We start from the raw sequence: 20,109 nt of genomic DNA, 5'->3' as shown, positions 1-20,109 counted from the left end.
TGATCCTTCCGGGCAACTATTGTTCATAGCATATTTTTTGTATTGCCCAAGTTGCCTAAAAATAACACAAGCATTTAGTCAAATACCATAATATATATATATATATATATATAAATATATATATATATATATATAAATATATATAAATACGTACCTTTCTTGAGGATACATCCAAGTACAGTGTACAGGGCCAGAAAGCAGCACTTATTCGGGAAGGTGGATCAAAAGGTGGATCATGATTGTAAAGAAAGCTGGTGGGAAAATCCGCTCTAATTTGCAAAGGATGTAAACAATGTCTTCTTTCAACATAAGAACATCTGACTTCTTCAACTCTTTAGCACACAACTTTTGAAAAAATCTGGACAATGCTATTATTGGTTCCACCACATCATGAGGTAAATATGGTCGAATAACCACAGGAAGAAGTCGTTGCACCAACACATGACAGTCATGAGTCTTCATTCCAACTATCTTATTTCCCGCATACCCATGAGGATACTTTACTCCTTTAAACCAAAGCAATACTTTTTTCTTCAAATTTGGTCTAATTGTGAAAGGTGCAATAGGATATTTAATAGTTGACCCCACCTTCTTAGGCCACAACCGTCTGCGAATTTTCAACTCTTGAAGATTCTCTCGTGCTTTTGGGGTGTCTTTATTCTTGCCTTTAATGCTCAGAGTTATTCCCACAATGTTGTCAGTGACATTTTTCTCTATGTGCATGACATCTAAAGCGTTCCTGAGTATCAATTTTGCCCAATAAGGCAAGTCAAAGAATATACTCTTGTGCGACCAACACAAAAAATCATTAGGTCGCTCTGGAACTGGTACTCGTGGATCACAACTCAGCTGCCCAAAATCAAAGGAGTTTAACTTGTCCAAAATTTCATCACCAGACCACTCTTGGGGTTTCATACGGAACTCTTGAAATCCGTCAAATGCAGCTGCATCATACCGCCACTCATGGTCTGCTGGAAGCCATCTACGGTGACCTAGATAACACACCTTTCCAGCGTACCATTCAGAATGTACTTCACTTAAGCAGACCGGACAAGCATAATAGCCTTTAGTGGCTTGCGATGACAACATCCCGTAACCAGGAAAATCGCTGATGGTCCACATCAATGCTGCTCTCATCATGAATGAAGTTCCACTGTTCCTATCAAATGTACGAGCTCCATTTTCCCATAACATCAGCAGTTCGTCAATCAATGGTTGCAGAAATACATCCAAACACTTTCCTGGTGACTGCGGACCAGGAATTAACAAAGTCAACATATTATATTCCTTCTTCATACACATCCAAGGAGGCAAGTTGTATGCCACAACCATCACGGGACAAATACTATACGATAGATTCATATTTCCAAAAGGATTGAACCCGTCTGTTGCAAGTCCGAGTCTTACATTTCGAACATCTGCTGCAAAATCAGGAAATGATCTATCAAAGAATTTCCAAGCCTCATCATCTGCGGGATGTCTGAGTGTATCATCATCTTTCCTCACTTCTGCGTGCCATCTCATCTCTTTTGAAGTGTGTGCAGACATGTAGAGACGTTTCAACCTAGGAATCAAGGGGAAATGACGGAGCACCTTCACAGGTTTAGGTTTCTTCATGGATGCAGAACATTCCTCCCACCTCGACTCGTGGCAAATGCGACAACTCTGCCTTTCGATGTCGTCCTTGTAAAACAACATGCAGTTATTCTTACAAGCATGGATTTTATTATAACCGAGGCCGAGGCTTTTCAATATCCTTTTGCACTTGTAATAACTATTAGGAAGTAAGTTTCCTGGGGGAAGGACCTTCTTCCAACTCCTTAACATCTCGTCAAAAGACTTATTTGACCATCTGTTATTCACTTTTAGATGCATTTGTTCGATGATGGTCCCCAAAACAGTCTTATCACAACCTTCAAATAAAGGAGTTTGAACACTAGCAAGCAACATGGTATAAGTATCATAATCTACATCACCATAGTTTGAGAAATCATCACCTTGAAAAACAGTGGTGTCATAAACTACATCTTCATCATGTCGTGCAGCAAACGAAGGAAAAGTATCATGTAAAATATGCATAGTAGGCTCCACATGAGGACTTACATAGTCACTTGATGACCCGACTTGCTGAAAGTATCCAGCTTGGATTTCTTCAAGTGAAGGATTATGATCTGCTACTTCACCGTGCTTGGTCCATATATTGTAACTGCGCATGATACCTTTCTGATTCAGGTGGTCATACATATCTTTGATTGACATTGCCTTCATATTGCGACAGAATCTGCATGGACATAAGTGTAATTGACTTCCATCACCATGTTCAATTACAAACTTCACAAAATCAATGATTCCTAGTTGATATTCAGGGTTCCCCTGCTGTATTGCATCCATCTTTTATCCATGACCTGCCATATAATTATATCAATGACATATAAGCACACATTACTAGTAACAATAAACATACATCTATGTCTTTGCTGCTTATTCACCTAGCTTCTACCTCCAGTTATATATGGTCCTAATCCCATTCACTACAACATAATCAAATGATTTTAAAATATATATAATTAATTAATTAACTAACTAAATAATTAATTAATCAACATAAATTCAAATTATTATCAACAAACTAAACACTATGTATATATAACAATATTCACTATATCATGAATCAACACAAATAGCATAATCACTAAACAATATGATGAACATATGGCTGAAATTCTTCATCAGAAAACTCATTAATTACTACAAAAAATATATAGAAAGAAACATATGGAAAAAGAGACTATACTAACCTACCAAGTAATGGGTAGAGGTGGACTAAGCATTAGAAGATCCAACTTGAAGACATTAACCACCGAAATGAAAATCTGGCACAAGAATTTCAGAGCACCAGTTTTTTTCTGTTTTTCCTTCGTTTCTGTCGATCTGGAAATAGATCTAGATTATATAGTCAAACTTTAACTTAGACGACGAACGTTTTTGTCATCTAAGTAGATTTGTTCGTCACCTTACAATTTCTTAGACGACAAAATCTAAATGCGTCGTCTAAGTTCTGTGCTGAGATGACAATGGAGCGGCTTGTGACGATATTACATTTCGTCGTCTAAAATACACAAGTAAGATGACAACACTGCATTTTGTCATTTAAGTGACACCTAGGTGACGAAAGTGTTCACTAAATTGACGGCTTTGTTTTCGTCGTCTTATAATTTCTTAGGTGACGACTGATTTTTGCTGTTGTCATCTAAGTGCTATTTTCTGGTAGTGAGAATCAATAATCCAGCTAACCAATACTAATATTAACACTCTAACATCCGCCCCCTTCCTCTACAGTGTTGCTACCTATCTAACGGGCCAAGATCAGTAACTGCCAAGAATCCACAGTACCAAGGAGTGTTGATAACATTAGAAGTAATAACTCCAAGCCACAGCAAGCTTTAAGAATATGATCTACATCTCAGGAGCACTGAAGCACAACGTACAAACAGAATTTATGTTTTGCTAGAGAATGTCCTAAAAAGGCCATCAACCAAACAAATAGTTGCAACTAACTATGCAAACCTACCTTCAGACAAGGTCTATGCTCCATTCTAAAAAGTATTCTCTAAAATAGTACTCTAGTCTAACTCCGATATCATCTCGGTTCTATTTTGAGCAAAGCTCAGACTTAGTTATACTTACCTTCCAAAAGAAAAGGATTGATTAAAATTAACTTGTGATACTCAGGCCCTTAGCCTATATTAACTCTGTTACCTAAATGAACGTCCGACTCTTTATTAGCTCAACTTAAGGCTAATTGTTAAAGTGAATCTATGTCTATATGTCTGATATATAAACACCCTTGCATACTCTACTGGTGTCATGAGAAACAAGCTGATTAGTATATCACTTCTAAATTGCTCTTCTAATATCATATCATTCAAGGGTCCTTGGACTCAAATATACATCTTCCATTGCCCAGTTAACATGTTGAACAGCAAATCCTTTATATATATATATATATATATAGTCCTTATTCAGAGTGAAGGTTCACTCTGAAATTTCAGAGTGAAGTTCCAATTTTGGCACACTTTTCGGTCAAATTTTTTCAGTATAAGCGATTCAATATCTAGGTATGCTATTCAAGATCATCTCTACAAAATTTCATCTAATTCAGACATCGTTATTAGATTAAATCAATGAATGAATTAAAACTGTTCAACGTAAACCGTTCGTGTAAATCTCAATTTGGAAAGCTCAAATCATTGTCAAATTGGATGAAACTTTATAGAGATGATTTTGAATAGCATATCTAAATATTGAATCACTTATGTTGAAAAAATTTGACCGAAAAGTGTGCCAAAATTGGAACTTCACTCTGAAACTTCAGAGTGAACCTTCACTCTGGATAAGGAGTGCATATATATATATATATATATATAGTCTCTATTCAGAGTAAAGCTTCACTCTGAAATTACATAGTGAAGTTCCAATTTTGACACACTTTTCGGTCAATTTTTTTTACCATAAGCGATTCAATATTTATATATGTTATTCAAGATCATCTCTACAAAGTTTCATCCAATTTGACAATGGTTTGAGCTCTCAAAATTGAGATTTACACGAACGGTTCATATTGAACAGTTTTAATTCATTCATTAATTTAATCTAATTTCAATACCTTAACGATGTCCGAATTAGATGAAATTTTGTATATATGATCTTGAATAGCATATCTAAATTTTGAATCGCTTATGGTGAAAAAATTTGACCGAAAAGTGTGCCAAAATTAGAACTTCACTCTAGATAGAAACATGACATATATATATCCATATCAGAACGAGGCTGCAGAAGGCGATTGAAACATGAGATATATCCTTGATGCATCGCAAAATAATTAGGATTTTTTTTTCTGAAGGCACAATAAAAAAATTGTGCTCATGGCGTCATGGGACCTAAACACACAAAGATTACACTGTTTCATCACACAAATTAAAATACTTCCTTCTTCATCATAAAAAGGAGAAACTATAATATAAAACTGGAAAGGTTGTGGTTCATTTAGGTTGATGATCAATTATTGTCTGAGATTATCTGTAGCTAGAGGTGGATTTGGAGGATACAGGCTGGTTGTGGTTCACTTATGTTTTGATTATTATTAAGCCTTTAAGGCCAGCTCTTAGAATGATCTTGATTAATTATATTTTAAGAATATAGCTTAAGGTTAAATATCAAGTAATCGTTTGTCCAATGAACAAAGAATTGCACATATAATGAATCCAGAATTACTGCACAGGTCGCAACAAACTTTCCCGAACAACTTGTGCAGCAGATAAAAAGCAGAGAGAAATCCAGTCACAGGTGATGGATATTCCTGACCTCTTTATGTAGATAAGAGAAAAATGAGACGATAGATGAACATTAAACTTTCTCATATAAATTGTATAACCCATGTCTAAAATATAGGCTTCCAAATAATGAGACAAGGAATTAAAAATAAAGAACTCATTGGTCAACAAGCAAAGTAAAAGTTTCATACTGAACTAAAATCAAGACCAGCACCTTAATCAGCCTTGGATATATTTAAAACAAAATTATATTTAATCATTAAAAAATGATCAACCACTGTTAAGATTTGAAATTCCAACTGTTTGTAGGATACCTACCGCAAATAGAATAGCTTCCTCCGGGAAATTCATCCCCTTACTAATAAAATCAAGCTCATAGTCAAACACGGGATTACTCGCCCAAAATGGAAAGATTCAGATCAGGAAAAGCCGATTGGCAGGATCAGACTATTCAGTGACAGCTTCTGATAAAGCGAAACGAAAAAAGCCTATTTATTGATAGGTCAGGCATTCAGAAATGTAGTGAATCAGTCAACAAGTTAGTCCGAAAAACAGAACTAGCACAACAAACCAAGAGAAACAACCACAAAGAAAAAAACACTAGAACACAAATTTAAGGTGGTTCAGCAAATAGTTTTGCCTACATCCACGGAACAGAAACACACTTCCACTATATTAATAATGGGTACACAAGAAAGACTAAGAAAACAATGACTCTCTTATCTTCCTATCTCTCTCCTCTCTGCCCTCTCACCCTCTAACCGATAATGGAACACACTATGCTATTTGTCTATGCGGTGCCACCTAGAGCATAACCCCTCCTTATATAGTCATAAGCACAAACACGTTTCATCACCAAATAGGAATCATATTCCTAATAGTGGTAGGCTGTAAAGCCTACTTCTACAGGTAAACCATCATCAATAAGGATTTCATATCCTTTCCGGAACATCATACTCTAAGAAACCATCTTAGGAAAAACACATGGGCTGGAAACCCAACAATCTCCCCTTCCAGACCATGAGAGAGGTACACCGGCGCGACTCCATCACCGAGACTCAGCCCAAGCTGACTTGATGCAAAACTATGTGGTTGGAGCATGCAGCTCCCCCTGATCGAATAACTCATCACCATGTCCTTGTTGGTGGAACAACTCTTGACCATCTTCACCCTGGTCAGAAAACCCATTGGAAAAGGACATTTGGGACCACTTTTCCAGAACGCCTTTCTTCCTTATATGGTCATCACCATGACGTCGTATGTCCGAAGAAGTATCACCTATTACACTCAAGTCATCTTTATACACCAAGCTATGTGTCTTGTACAAGGAACGACAAAACTCTCCACTAGCAAGTGGATCGATTCGTCAGCTTCCACTTCCCATCACCAATAAACTGGTTGAAACCTTGCTTGTCAATAGCACTTGCAGACAGTATGTTGACACGTAGATCAGGAACGTGCCTCACATCCTTCAATGTCATATGGTAACCCAGATTAGTCTGGATGCAAAAATCTCATATTCCCAAAATCTTATAGTAGCTTGTATTACCCATCTTTAGCATCCCAAAGCCATCTGTCTTGTATGTAGAAAAGAGCTCCAAGTTGGAACTAACATGACAACTTGCACCCGTATCCATGAACGAATCATGACCTTTGTCACCCACATAGACATCCTTGTAAAGTAAGAAGATCATCTAAAACACAAGCAGAATAACCATTATCTTCTTGGTACTTGCCCTTCTTCTTATTTTATTTCCACTTTCGACACATTCGCTTCATGTGACCATTCTCGCCACAAAAGTGATAATCGCCACTAAAACTTTGACCCAAATTCTTGGCTTTACCCTTCATATAAAGGGCTCTTGCGTGCTCATTGTCTGTGCCAACACTTTTCATTCTTTGTTCTTCGTTAAGCATGTTATCCTTAACGGTACCCATAGACAATACACCAGTAACGCAGAATTACTCAAGGTCACCACAAAAGTTTCCCAACTATCTGGCAAAGTTCCTAACAGCAGCAATGCGAGTAGCTCATCATCAACCTTCATCCCCATTGTCGACAACTGGTTGGTCACATTCTGGAAATTATTTAAGTACACAACCACACTAGTATCGTCATCAAACTTCATGTTAACCATCTCTTTGATAAGGAATGCTTTCTTCGCAGCGGTCTTCTTCTCAAAGAGGGACTCCAATATCTTCCAGAGTTCTTCCGCATCAGTTTCTTTCGACACCTGGTGAAAGACGCTATCATCCACCCATTGCCTTATCGTACCAACTGCTTTCCGGTGCAACTTTCGCCACTTCTCATCAGTCATATTGGTTGGCTTTGCATCCACTCCCTCTATGGCCTCATGCATATCCCTACAATACATGATATCCTCTATTCTTGGCTTTCACGTAACTCAATTCTTGTGGGTGAGTTCGATCATTGTGCCTTTCACATCATTATCCATTCTGACAATACCGATTCAGCCGAACCCAACCTTCAACCAGGCTCTGGTATCACTTGTAGTGAATCGGTCAACAAGTTAGTCAGAGAAACAAAACCAGCACAGCAAACCAAGAGAAATAATCACAAAGGAAATAACACAAGAACACAAATTTAAGGTGGTTCAGTAAATAGCTTTGCCTACATCCACCGGACAGAAACACACTTCCACTATATTAATAATGGGTACACAAGAAAGACTAAGAAAATAAGTACCACTCTCTTCCTATCTCTCTCCTCTTTGCCCTCTCTTCCTACTTTGTCTCTGCGGTGCCTAAACCTAGAGCATAACCTCTCCTTATATAGTCATAAGCACAAACACGTTTCCTCAACAAATAGGAATCATATTCCTAATAGTGGTAGGCTGTAAAGCCTCCTTCTTCTACAGATAAATCATCATCAATAAGGATTCCATATCCTTACCGGAACATCATACTCTAAGAAACCATCTTAGGAAAAACACATGGGCTGGAAACCCAACAAGAAAGACTTGTGCCATCTTAATCTTCTAGTTTGCCGCATACTCTGCTCTTAGAGTCGATTACTACTCTCGACTTGTTCTATTTGTTGCATGAACGAAAATGAATTTATGTGGTAAACGAACTCCTAAAAAAGTTTACGGGCCTAGCTCAATGAACAGGTAAGCTCTTCGGTTCCAAGTTCAAGTGATGATTCACCAGTAAGAGATCAACGAAAAACAAGCCCTTTTACCAGTTTTTTCTAAAAGAAAGTAGTTTAAACCCGAAACCAAAGGAAACTTTTTTTTCTTTCGTTATGGTAATGCAATGCAAAAGGGGTCTCGGAAACCGGGTTGTTTCTAATGATGAAAAACGTTTTTTTATGTTATGTGAAATTGATGAAACCCCGATATTTAAAGGTCAGTAATATATAATCCCAAAGTTTGATAATCTTCCAAAAGCCAAAAGAACACTACCCTATTTAATTGTCCTCCCAAAACCCATATTGTTTCCTTCATTCCCCACGATACTATGAAGATTAGGAGAGAAGGAACCCAGTATTTTCATTTGACGTAGATTAAGACTGGAGCCTTCAACCATTTAATATCTCATTGTAAACAGGAACCGGTCCGAATTTTCTCATGACAATGACAATGGATGCCTAATGAGTGGATACCTCGGCAGTGAAATCCCAAGAGCCATATGTATATAAATCTTTCTATCATTCAAGGTCAAGTTGCCAAATTATATATATTTGATTCACCAAATACATGCAACAGTTTGAGGGTCACGGAAATACCGTCAGTAATTGAAAATCATATATATACATATATATAGTTAAGATTCATTATGAAATTACATAGCGAAGTTCTAATTTTGGCACACTTTTCGGTTAAATTTTTTCACCATAAGCGATTCACTATTTAGATATTTTATTGAAAATCATCTCTATAAAGTTTAAATTAGATTAAATCAATGAATGAATTAAAATTGTTCAACGTGAACCATTCGTGTAAATCTCAATTTTGAAAGCATAAACCATTGTCAAATTGGATGAAACTTTGTAGAGATGATCTTGAATTCTTGAATAGCATATCCAAATATTGAATCGCTTATGTGAAAAGTTTTGACCGAAAAGTGTGCTAAAATTGGAACTCCACTCTGGTTAGGGACTAATATATATAGAGAGACTTTGAGTTTGTGAATCGTGCATACCTATTCGTTCAATGGTGCTCTTTGTAATGTAGCTAGATAATCGTTTCTAATATCCATACTTCCCAATTCCTAACTGCACAGCAATATCTCTCCTCCTTCATGAAAAAGATGATACAGACAAACATGATGAAACTGAAATACTGAAAAACAATCTTGTCCACTATTCCAGTATAGAATTACTTTCAACAAAATTTAAATCTTCCTTTAAAGCTTGTTCAATTTCGGTAATAAAACAAAGAAACAAGGCACACAAAACTCATGATACATTAGGAGAGGTGTTAGTTTGTGTCTTTTTGTTTCTTAGCACTCGAGAAATTACTAGATTATTGGAGATTCAATAATGAAACACAAATCTCATCTTCTGGTAGTTTGACTAGCCGCTCCTCTTGTTCATCCCACTTGCGGACAATTACCTGGTTCATGAGAAACCTCATTTGCTTGATATCATCATCTAAACAAGTTGAGATTAGAAGAAAAGGCAACTGCTTGCTGACCTGAGATGGCCCGGAACAAACAAAAAGGCCGGTAACCGGTGAGAAATCCCTTCCGTCTCTACGCAAAGCACAAATCAATCAAGTTTTAAGTAAAAATGCAAACAGAGAGGGAGAGAGAGACCTGATGGATGAGGAATAGTAGACAACATAGGACCGGGAGGAATCATGTTGATGCCATTGAAAGCCGGGCCGGCAGAAACCATCTGCCAAAGTGATGGAGCAAGTGTTAATTCGACAAGACAAGACAATACAAGACAACCAAGTGGTAAAAAGCTACCTGAGTGTCAATGCCGATGAGGGTGTATTGAGGAACGTCAAGTAGCAAAAGCGTCGAGCCCTGCTTGGCTACCTCCACCTTTTTTTTTCGAAGTTTTGAATCAATATAAAGAAGAAATGAAAGATTTGGGAACGAATGGAAGGAAAATGATGAGGGAATGGAGGAAGAAGTAGCGGTGGGCAAAAAAAACAGAAATCTCGATCCCGTCCTAATCCCGTTCCGAAATTCATAGGGACGGGACGAAGGTCTAAGAACGTCTGTTCCGTCCCGATCCTGTCAAGTTTTATAATAGTGGGATAGGACGTGCGACGAATAATTTTTATCCCACTTCGTCCCGTCCCGTCCCGTCTCACCTTTAATGAAAACTTAAAAATTCTTATATATTTGTATCAAAATGAAACTAATTTATGTTCTTAATAACTCCAAAATTATATCAACTCAAATAGTAATGGTAAATTATAATATTTTGAACATAATATGCATTTTTTTGTTAAAATTTCATTATTGAATGTTACTTATTAATGAAAAAGTAAAAATATATATTTTTATTTAACTTCATAGGAAGGTGGGATTTGTCCCGTCCCGTCCCAACCAGGATTAATCCTGAGTGTGATGCATTCTTAAAAACCCTCGTCCCGTCCCGATCCAAAAGAGTGGGATGAGCCCCGTCCTGTCTCATCCCATCCCGTGCCCACCCCTAGGAAGAAGTAATTGAAACGAGTGTAGAACTCTATATTATTGTATTAATACAATATATTTTCATACTGTCAAATATGTGGAAATGTGGTATGGTGGCAATCGACTACTTTTGCATGGAGATTGACAAGGGTGATTTTAGTCCCTAGTTGTTTTGTGTTTTTTGGTTGGGCCTTTAGAGCATCTCCAACCCATTGGTCCAATTCCACTTGGACAAGGCTCAACGGTAATAAATGGCTAATAAAATCTTCTTCAACTAACCGAACTGTGTAAAAGACTACCGGCCTCTGATGTCAAATTTGACATTTCCGAGTTCCGTAGTTATTTTTTTTATTAATTGTTTCTCTCTCTTCTTCTTCTTCTTCATTTATCTCTTCCTAGTTCCTACCAGACCATAAACTTATTTCTCAGATTCCTACTCCCAACAAGATCAGTACAAAATTGAGCATTAAACCTCGCAAGAAGTAATTTCAACCTTTACGAGAAAAACAAACCCAACCCAAATCGACCCATAACAAAATGAAAACTTTCATATTCAATTGTTTCAAATATGGGTATAAAGGGTTCGAATAATCAAAACGATTAAAATCTAATGACGAAACTCTTACCGAGGCATAGGTGAACGAGGACAATGAAGATCGAGCGAATCATATCACTGACTATTATAGATCTATATGATAAGAGCACAAAGTGTGACGTTCTTAATGTATATATGTCATATTCTTGTTCTTTGTTACTTTTTATTTAGTTATTTTAGTGTCATATTTGTCATTTAGTATGTTTAGGTAGAGTTTATTTCGAATATGAGAGTTTTGATGATAAAATTGTGCTAAGTGTTAGAAATCCTTATAAAGCTATGATTCCTTACTCGACTAGGATTCTACTTTCATATTTTCATTCTTTCGTATTTCTTATTTGTCAATTTCTTTTCAGGAAAGACAAATCATATATGGATAGGTAGTAGAGAAGTCGTGATGCATTCTTATTTGGACAAGGAGATCATGTCCGAGTTGGATAAGGAGAGAGAGAGAGAGAGAGAGAGAGAGAGAGGCCGACCTAGCATTTCCTAGTTCAACATGGAGAGTTTCTGTGCAGCCCTTTGTTGTCTCCTATTTGGATTTGGTTTCCTACATCAAGTTGGATTTGAAGTTTAAGAATTAAAGTACATATCAAAGAAGATCTCAACATCTCAATCCGATTCTACTTCATGGAAGGCACCTAGGCTGTTTTGTTCTCTTATACATAGAGGCACGATCTCATTCATAAATGATCATCAACCTTACACACAAGAAAACCAAAGCTCTACCGAATTTCATGAATTTAGTGTCTATGTGTTTAGGATGGCCATTGAGGACCCTAATTGCATGATCCAACCTTAGTTGCTTGTGAGATATCTCGGCATGAACCTTAGAGAGAAGGAAACTTGATTTTCGTTGGCTTTGTGTACCTTGTTTTGGTGATGGCTTGTGTGTTGGTTGGTTGATCACATGTATATAGTAGTTTAGGTTTTATTTTCTGTTTTTATACTTTCAATCCGAAACTTAGACCCTTATAACTCTTATGAATTCGTTATTAAATGTTGTGATTCTTGCCCTGGTGAATCCCCGGCTTGTGAACGATACCCTCTTACTTTATACTACTTACGATTCTTACATGGATAATATTGATGTGGAGTAATCAAACCGATCACTATACTCTATAGATCCTTGAGGATAAAGGAAGAAGTTCAAGAAACAAAAGAAAAAAAAAATACCTGACTCTAATATCAATTTTTGCCTGAAAGATTTAACTACTTGATGGTAGATAAGAATGAAACATTGAGATTGAGATAGAGAAGTCGAAAGGAGAGTGAACGAGAGATGAGAGATAAAATATGGGTTTTATAAAAGAAAATTTTAAAAAGAAACATAAAACTAATAAAATATCATTCAAATTAGGCATCTCGGTTGGAGTTGGTTTCGGTCAAAATTGACTATGTCAGCTCAACAGTCAAATTCGAATTTGACACAAGACTTTTGGCATCTCCACTAAAGATGCACTTAGGTCCCGTTTGTAAACAAAAACAATTTAGCGAAAATTTAATATACATTTTTTTAGAACATTTAATATATTGTTATTTTAAATTCATGTAAAATTACTATCGAGCTAATTATGTGAGCGTTCAGAAGCACAAGCATTGAAAATTTCTAGTTGGGGTTGTAACATGAACATCATCTCAAATTAGAAGGTCAAAATCCAAAAATGTATTTAGTACGATTTAATTTCAACATCCTATTAAGAGTCATCAATAAAACCAATTAAATACCAATGATCAAACTTTTTACTTTTTATTGAATTTTATGGCAAGAAGAACAATTCTGCTTTGTATAATCAAGGTACACATTTAATGCATCTTTTTTTTTTGTTACAAGCAAGGCTTAAAAGAGCCTAAACAAAGAAAAAAAGCTAAACACTAGAGCTGGAGACTCTCCTACCTCAAGTAACAATAGCTAAATCATCTAAAAAAGCTTGAGTAACGTGAATAGGAGGAGAATCAAAGGTGATTAAAACTAACTCATTATCAGTACTTCTTTTCGCCAAAGTATCCACAATCATGTTGGCTTCGCGAAATATGTGAGTAATCTGCACATAAACCATGGACTGCATCAAATTCAAGCACCCTTGAAAAAGAGAACCCAAAGGATGATTAGCTCCAATTATTTCATAATCGTCAATGATTTGATTAGTTTCACTATCACGATCTCGACCAATACTTCTAATATATCAGTCATCATCTCGTTCGTCTTCGATAATCATATTGTGCATTATTATGCATGTTGTCATTATATCTTTAAGTGTCTTTTGATTCCATAGATGTGTTGGTCTTCGTACAATTGCAAAACGTGCATGGATTACTCCAGATGCTCGCTCTACATCTTTTCTTGCTCCCTCCTATTGTTTAGCAAAGTGCTTATTTTATAGGAGCACAAAGTGTGCGTTCTTAATGTATATATGTCATATTGTTGTTCTTTGTTACCTCTTATTTAGTGTGTTTTAGTTCATTTTGTATAAATAAGTGTTTTGACAGTGCTTATAAGTACTAGAAATCCTTATTAAGCTATGATTCCTTACTCGACTAGGACTCTATTTTCCTATTATCATTCTTTCCTATTTCTAACTTGTCGATTCTTTTCAAGAAAGACAAATCCTATATGGATTAGGAGTAGAGGAGCCGTGATGCATTCCTAGTTGGACAAGGAGATCATGTTCGAGTTGGATAAAGAGAGAAGAGAGGCCGGCCTAGCCATTTCCTAACCCAAGAAGGAGAGTTGCCGTGCAGCTCTTGTTTGTCTCCCATTTGGATTTATTTTCTCACATCAAGTTGGATTTAGAGTTTAAGAATCAAATGTTATATCAAAGAAGATTTCAGCTTCCTTATTGGATTCTATCTCCTTAATGGGACGACAAAGAGGTATGGTTGTTCTCTTATATATAGAGGCACAACATCATTGAGAAATCATCATCAACCTTGCGCACAAGAGAGCCAAAGCCTTGCCGAAACAGTCCCTCATTCACCAAGAACCCTAGAATCCGAAGTTCATCCTTCATCATACCTTGGATCCAAAGCAAGTAGCCTAGGATACCGTTCACTTGGAATAAACCCCGTAGGAATATTTCAAAGTGTAATGATCTTCTTGTATTTATTTCGATTTTCTTTGTTCTTATTCTTGGATGATTTATGTTTAGGTTTTGTTAAAGTTTGTTTCGATCTTGTCTATGAGATAGTTGTGACTTTTGAATGATGTTATGAATTCTTCATGCGTCGACAACGTTTTTATTAAAGCAAAGTTGAGTGTCTTCATGCGTTGGCAACATTTCAGCCCTCCATTTGATTTATTATGTGGAGATGAGCTTCGCCATCGAAATCGAATGAATCATCTGATCCAAAATCTTCTGGAACTGACTCTAGATCCGAATCATATAAAGGAACTTTTTCCTCATGTTCTATCTTTTCTAGCCAAGTAGTTCTGGCCAGAATGCAGTTGATTTCTTTTCTCACTCAGGACTTCAAGAAATGTCAGTTCTAAGGGAGAGGATGGTCATTACAAGTAACCATAATTTTTTCTTCGCTTGCTAGGAGACTTGTATCATAATCTCTTGGAATTATCTTCCTTATACTGGTAATGGTCATTGCCTTCATCCAGGGAATACTCCGATTAGGCTTGCCATTGTCTTTTTTGATGAACGCTGATTAGTTCGATTACTCAACATCAATTTAACCCTGTAAATATCGTTAGTAGTATAAAACAAGAGTGTATCGTTCACAAACCCGGGATCCAACCAGGGACTGAATCACAATCAAATAACACAAATTCACAAAGAGATATAAGCTTGATATAAGTTTCGAATTGTAAGTAAAAAACAGAAAATAAAGCCTAAGCTAATATATACATGTGATCAACTAACCAACACATAAGCAATCACCAAACAAATCATGTAAGAACAAAGCAACGAATTCTATTCTCATTCATATTCATGCCGTAGATATCATAGTTCAACTTAGGTTCGATCATGCATCAAGTTCCTATGTGGTTCCTATTACATGGATACTATCGGGCTCAACTACTTATCTTGCACCAAAATCTAACACACTAATTCATCATGCAATTACGTATCACACAAAGAAATTAACATGTTTAAAACACCTATCAAACGCCAAACTTAAGAAAATAATCAATGAGATAACAAAGAACAAACAATTAGTCAACTATTTATATCATAATCATTAATAGCTTTGAATGATTAACATATGCAACATCAACTACTTGTATCAATCAAACATGCAATATAAGAACACATCAAAAATTAATTAAGAACATGAACAGAAACTCACGGCATAAAACCTAAATTCATTGAATAGAAATCGAAAACTTTAAATTCATAACATCATTTGAAAGTCACAACTATCTCATAGACAAGATCGAAATAAACTTTAACAAAACAAAAACAGAAATCATCCAAGAACAAGAGCATAGAAAACCAAAATAAAACATGAAGATCATAGAATTACACTTTGAAATATTCTTACGGGGTTTATTCCAAGCAAACAAATATCCTAGGATACTTGCTTCGGATATAAGATATGATGAAGGATGAGTTTTGGGTTCTAGGTAAGATGAATGTGTTTGAGCAGAGGTTTGGCTAGTACTTGTGCGCAAGGTTGATGATGATTTCTCTACAATGCCGAGCCTCTATATATAGAAGAACAAAACAGCCTTTTTGCCGTGCTATAAGGAGATAGAATCAGATTTGGATGAAGATATCTTCTTTGACATGGACTTTGATTCTTGAACTTCAAATCTAACTTGATATAGGAAACCAAATCCAAATGGGAGACAAACAAGTTGCACGGCAATTCTCCATCTTGAAATATGAAATGTTAGGTCGGCCTCTCTTCTCCTTATCCAACTCGACATGATCTCCTTGTCCAACTAGAAAAGCATCACGGCTCCTGTACTCCTAGTCCATATAGGATTTGTCTTTCCTGAAAAGAATCGACAAGTTAGAAATAGGAAAGAATGAAAATAGGAAAGTAGAATCCTAGTCAAGTAAGGAATCATAACTCAATAAGGATTTCTAACACTTAGCATGATTTCATCATTAAAACTCATAAATTCGACATAAGCTCTACCTAAACATACTAATTACAAATATGAAATTAAAACAACTAAATAAGGGATAACAAAGAACAAGAATATGACATATATACATTAAGAATGTCACACTTTGTACTCCTATCAAACGCCTGCTTTGAAGACCCTTGAATTATTCTGACATAATGGTATGGAGAGATATAATTCATTTATTCATTGATTACTATCTACTCATGAGGTGTGGACACAAATTTTAATCTCAAGATGCATTCATCAGGTCTGATATTTTAACAACTTCATGGATTATTGTAGGAAATTCCTGTAAATCTCATTCGATTTTTTCCACATACTACGGACAAAACCATTTTCCAAAAGCCAAAGTTTGTGTTTCTGAGAATGTTCTGCTTGAACAACCACACAAGATGTCTCCCATAATATGGGCCATGAACTACCATTAATGTATTTGTAAGAATGTCTCTTTTCTTAGAATTTCCCTTATAAATATGAAAGTTATACCAATCCTCCTCGCTTAGGGCTAAGATAGGAACCTTGGCACTTTCAGGATTCTTAAGGTAGGTCACCTTTGGATTTTGACCATCTTCAGTAACAACTTGCTTATTTTTTTTCATGAAATCCATGCAGCTCCTCTGCTAGTACTTCAAGGGATTGAAGCATGAGGTGCTCATTGTTTTCATAGAAATTATAAAGGATATTGTCGACGATGAGCTTCTGTTTAAAGGACATTACCCTTTTTGTTTTGAAAACATACCTGTTAAAAACCTTCAGCAGTTGACCATGAATTCCTTTTATTTTGGTAACTTGAGGAAGCCTTTTTTTCTGGTTTAAAATGAGCTCTTTTGTCTCTAGGCACCTTTTTAGAGAACTAATCAGAGATAGCATTAGTGTTGGGATACAACACATACTCATTTAATAGTTTCTTCTCATCTTCAGAAGTGATGGACTTATCTTCTTCCTTTCCTATGGACTTATCATTTGATTGTTCATCATGAATTCTTGACTCACGTTTTCCAGTAGATTTGATGGATTCAGCAGCACCATAAGAAACAATGTACTGGTATCAAGAACTGTCATGTAATGGTCCAACTGTTTTGTCTCCTTTCTTGTACCTTTCCCAAAGAGTTTTTTCCTCTAGTTCAGGCTTTTCTTCCGGTTCCGGTCTCTTGCTTCTGGGATTTCGTCTTTCTCTCTGAAACATAGCCATTCTCTGGTCAAGGCGTCTGCCAAGTAGTTCATGTCACCTGCAAGCATTTGAACGTCATAGTCATATTGTGCTAAAAACATCTACCATCTAAGAACTCTTCCCCTATCAGCGGCATCAGTCAATTTATAATTCTTAAAATTCTTGACTCTTTTATTATTTGTTCTAACCAGAAACTTTTTCCTAAGTATGCTTCAGCACCCTTAATGGACTTTATCAAAGCAAAAACTTCTTTCTCCTATGGAATAGTTTAACTCGACTGGATTAAACTTTCCATATAAGAACTTACAAATCTTCTCCAGTTTTGCATCAGAGGTGAGATCTAAGACAACTCCCGCCCAGTAATAATCATTTGCATCTGTTTGCAAAATGATTTTGTCACCCTCCTCTGGTAATTGCAATGGGGGAAGATGTTTTGTTAGCTCTTCAATTCTTTCGACTATGTTGATATCATTTATCGTGAAGGACCATGTCTTTTTTTAGCTTGTTTTGGGAGAGAGAAGTGCAGTGAGTCCACTAACTTTACGAATAAAATCTCTCGCAAAATTAACAACTCCTAAAAATCTCTGCAAGGACGTAGCACCAGGGATACTGTCTGGAAACTAACTAATTTTCTTGACTATATGATCTTGGAGACGAATCTCTCCATCATTAACATGTATGCCAAGGAAACCAATTTCACCTTTGATAAGATGAATTTTCTTTTGTCCAAGGATGATTCCGTTTTGGACAATGAGTTTACAAATCTGCTCGAGGTGCTTTAGATGTTCATTCATGGTTTTAGAGAAAATCAGAATATCATCTATATACACTAAACAAAAATTTGCATAAGGTTTGAATATATTATCCATCTTTCTTTAAAGATTGATGGGGCTTGCTTTAGTCCAAATGACATGACTAGCCATTCGTAATGGCCTTGAGGACTTCGAAAAGCAGCTAATGCTATCGAATTAGGATGCATTTTCACCTACTAGAATCCTGACTTTGCATCAAATTTGGAGAAAATTTTTGCTCCCTTAAGTCTGTTGACGAGGACTCTCACCTGAGCCATCTAGTAACCATCTTTGATGGTTTTCTTAATGACATCTCTGTAATCTATCACCATCCTAGCATTTCCTCTTACTTTCTCTGCATGATTTCTCACAAGGAAAGTAGGGCCATGATGAGGACCATTTGAAGGCCTAATTAACTTATTATCAAGAAGTTCCTGAATCTGGGTTTACATTTCTTTCCTAAATTGCTCACGATAATAAGAAATTGCTTTTACATGGAAAAATAGCATTTGCATCATGCATCTTTAGCTCACAATATACCGGATCTTTGTCCTAGTATAGTTGAGGATCGTCACTGACAACTGGTTTCAATAAATTCTCAATTTCGGCCAAAGTTGGAACCTTCTTTTGTTCAACCTTTTGGCATATACCTTAAGGTTATGTTCCATCATATCTATCACTCTCTTGAGGATGATTCTCCTCAGATTCTGAGTCTTTCGAGCCTTCTGAACTTGTTTCGACTGCTATTATATCTTGATATTCTTTTAGCAGCAAAACCGGTTGCATTTCTGGCTTGTAATCACCACTCTTCGCCTGCGATCTCTGATATTGTTTAGTAAAGCCTTTTCATGTAATTCGTACAACATGTGATAGTCTGGATTCCCAATAATACTTGTTATATTTCTCAAACCCGATCATGGCAGGAGTTTGAGTGATTGTTGGTTGAAGGAGAAACTCATTCCTATCAACAAATCTGCTTCCTGAGCTTCACATTGCCATAAGCGCCTAACTATAAAAGTTCCTCCTCCTAAGGAAATTTTTATATTCTAAGCAAAGATATTCATCGATATCTCATGGTTTCCCATTCCAATTCATGTGGCTGACTTTTCAGCATTCTCCCAGTATTCCTCAAGAGAAGCATATTTTCTTGCTTGGCTATATCCTGATCCAATATCTACGAATGCATGTAGATGGTATTTCTTATAAATGGGAAATTTTAATCCCACAGTAATATAATTATTGTATCAGCTTGTCTGTACTTGTTTTACAGGTTCTTGTGAATCACCAGTAGGTTCTAGTGAATCACCAACAGGTTCTGTAAAAGGATTAATTATCCTTTCCTCTTATTCTTCTTCTATTATTGGACATGACTATCGAATTATCAGACTGCTTAATGAAGTTACTATCTTCAATTTTGCAACCTCATTACCAAAGTCTTGCTTAAGAGTCTGATCTCGCTCTTCTTCATAAAACATCTCATACTCCAAACCAACAAGAATATGTGCATCATTTTCCTTTGT

General features: G+C 36.2%; 2 protein-coding genes across 2 annotated transcripts; both read right to left on the bottom strand.

The window, feature by feature from the left end:
- Nucleotides 1–204: 204 nt before the first annotated feature.
- Nucleotides 205–2,391, bottom strand: LOC126803829 (uncharacterized). The gene has a single exon (XM_050531559.1). The coding sequence runs from the start codon at nucleotides 2,389–2,391 to the stop codon at nucleotides 205–207; it is 2,187 nt and encodes a 728-aa protein (XP_050387516.1).
- Nucleotides 2,392–9,820: 7,429 nt separating this feature from the next.
- Nucleotides 9,821–17,235, bottom strand: LOC126803818 (uncharacterized). The gene is given in 6 exon segments (XM_050531551.1): nucleotides 9,821–9,910; nucleotides 9,992–10,049; nucleotides 10,113–10,143; nucleotides 10,146–10,194; nucleotides 10,269–10,541; nucleotides 17,050–17,235. Coding segments are annotated over 6 exon segments (687 nt in total).
- Between the last annotated feature and the right edge of the window lie 2,874 nt (nucleotides 17,236–20,109).

Source organism: Argentina anserina, chromosome 1 (genome assembly GCF_933775445.1).
Source record: "Argentina anserina chromosome 1, drPotAnse1.1, whole genome shotgun sequence".
Lineage (NCBI taxonomy): Eukaryota > Viridiplantae > Streptophyta > Magnoliopsida > Rosales > Rosaceae > Argentina > Argentina anserina.
The sequence above is the reverse complement of the archived record's forward strand: the minus strand, read 5'-3'. Positions and strand labels throughout refer to the sequence as shown.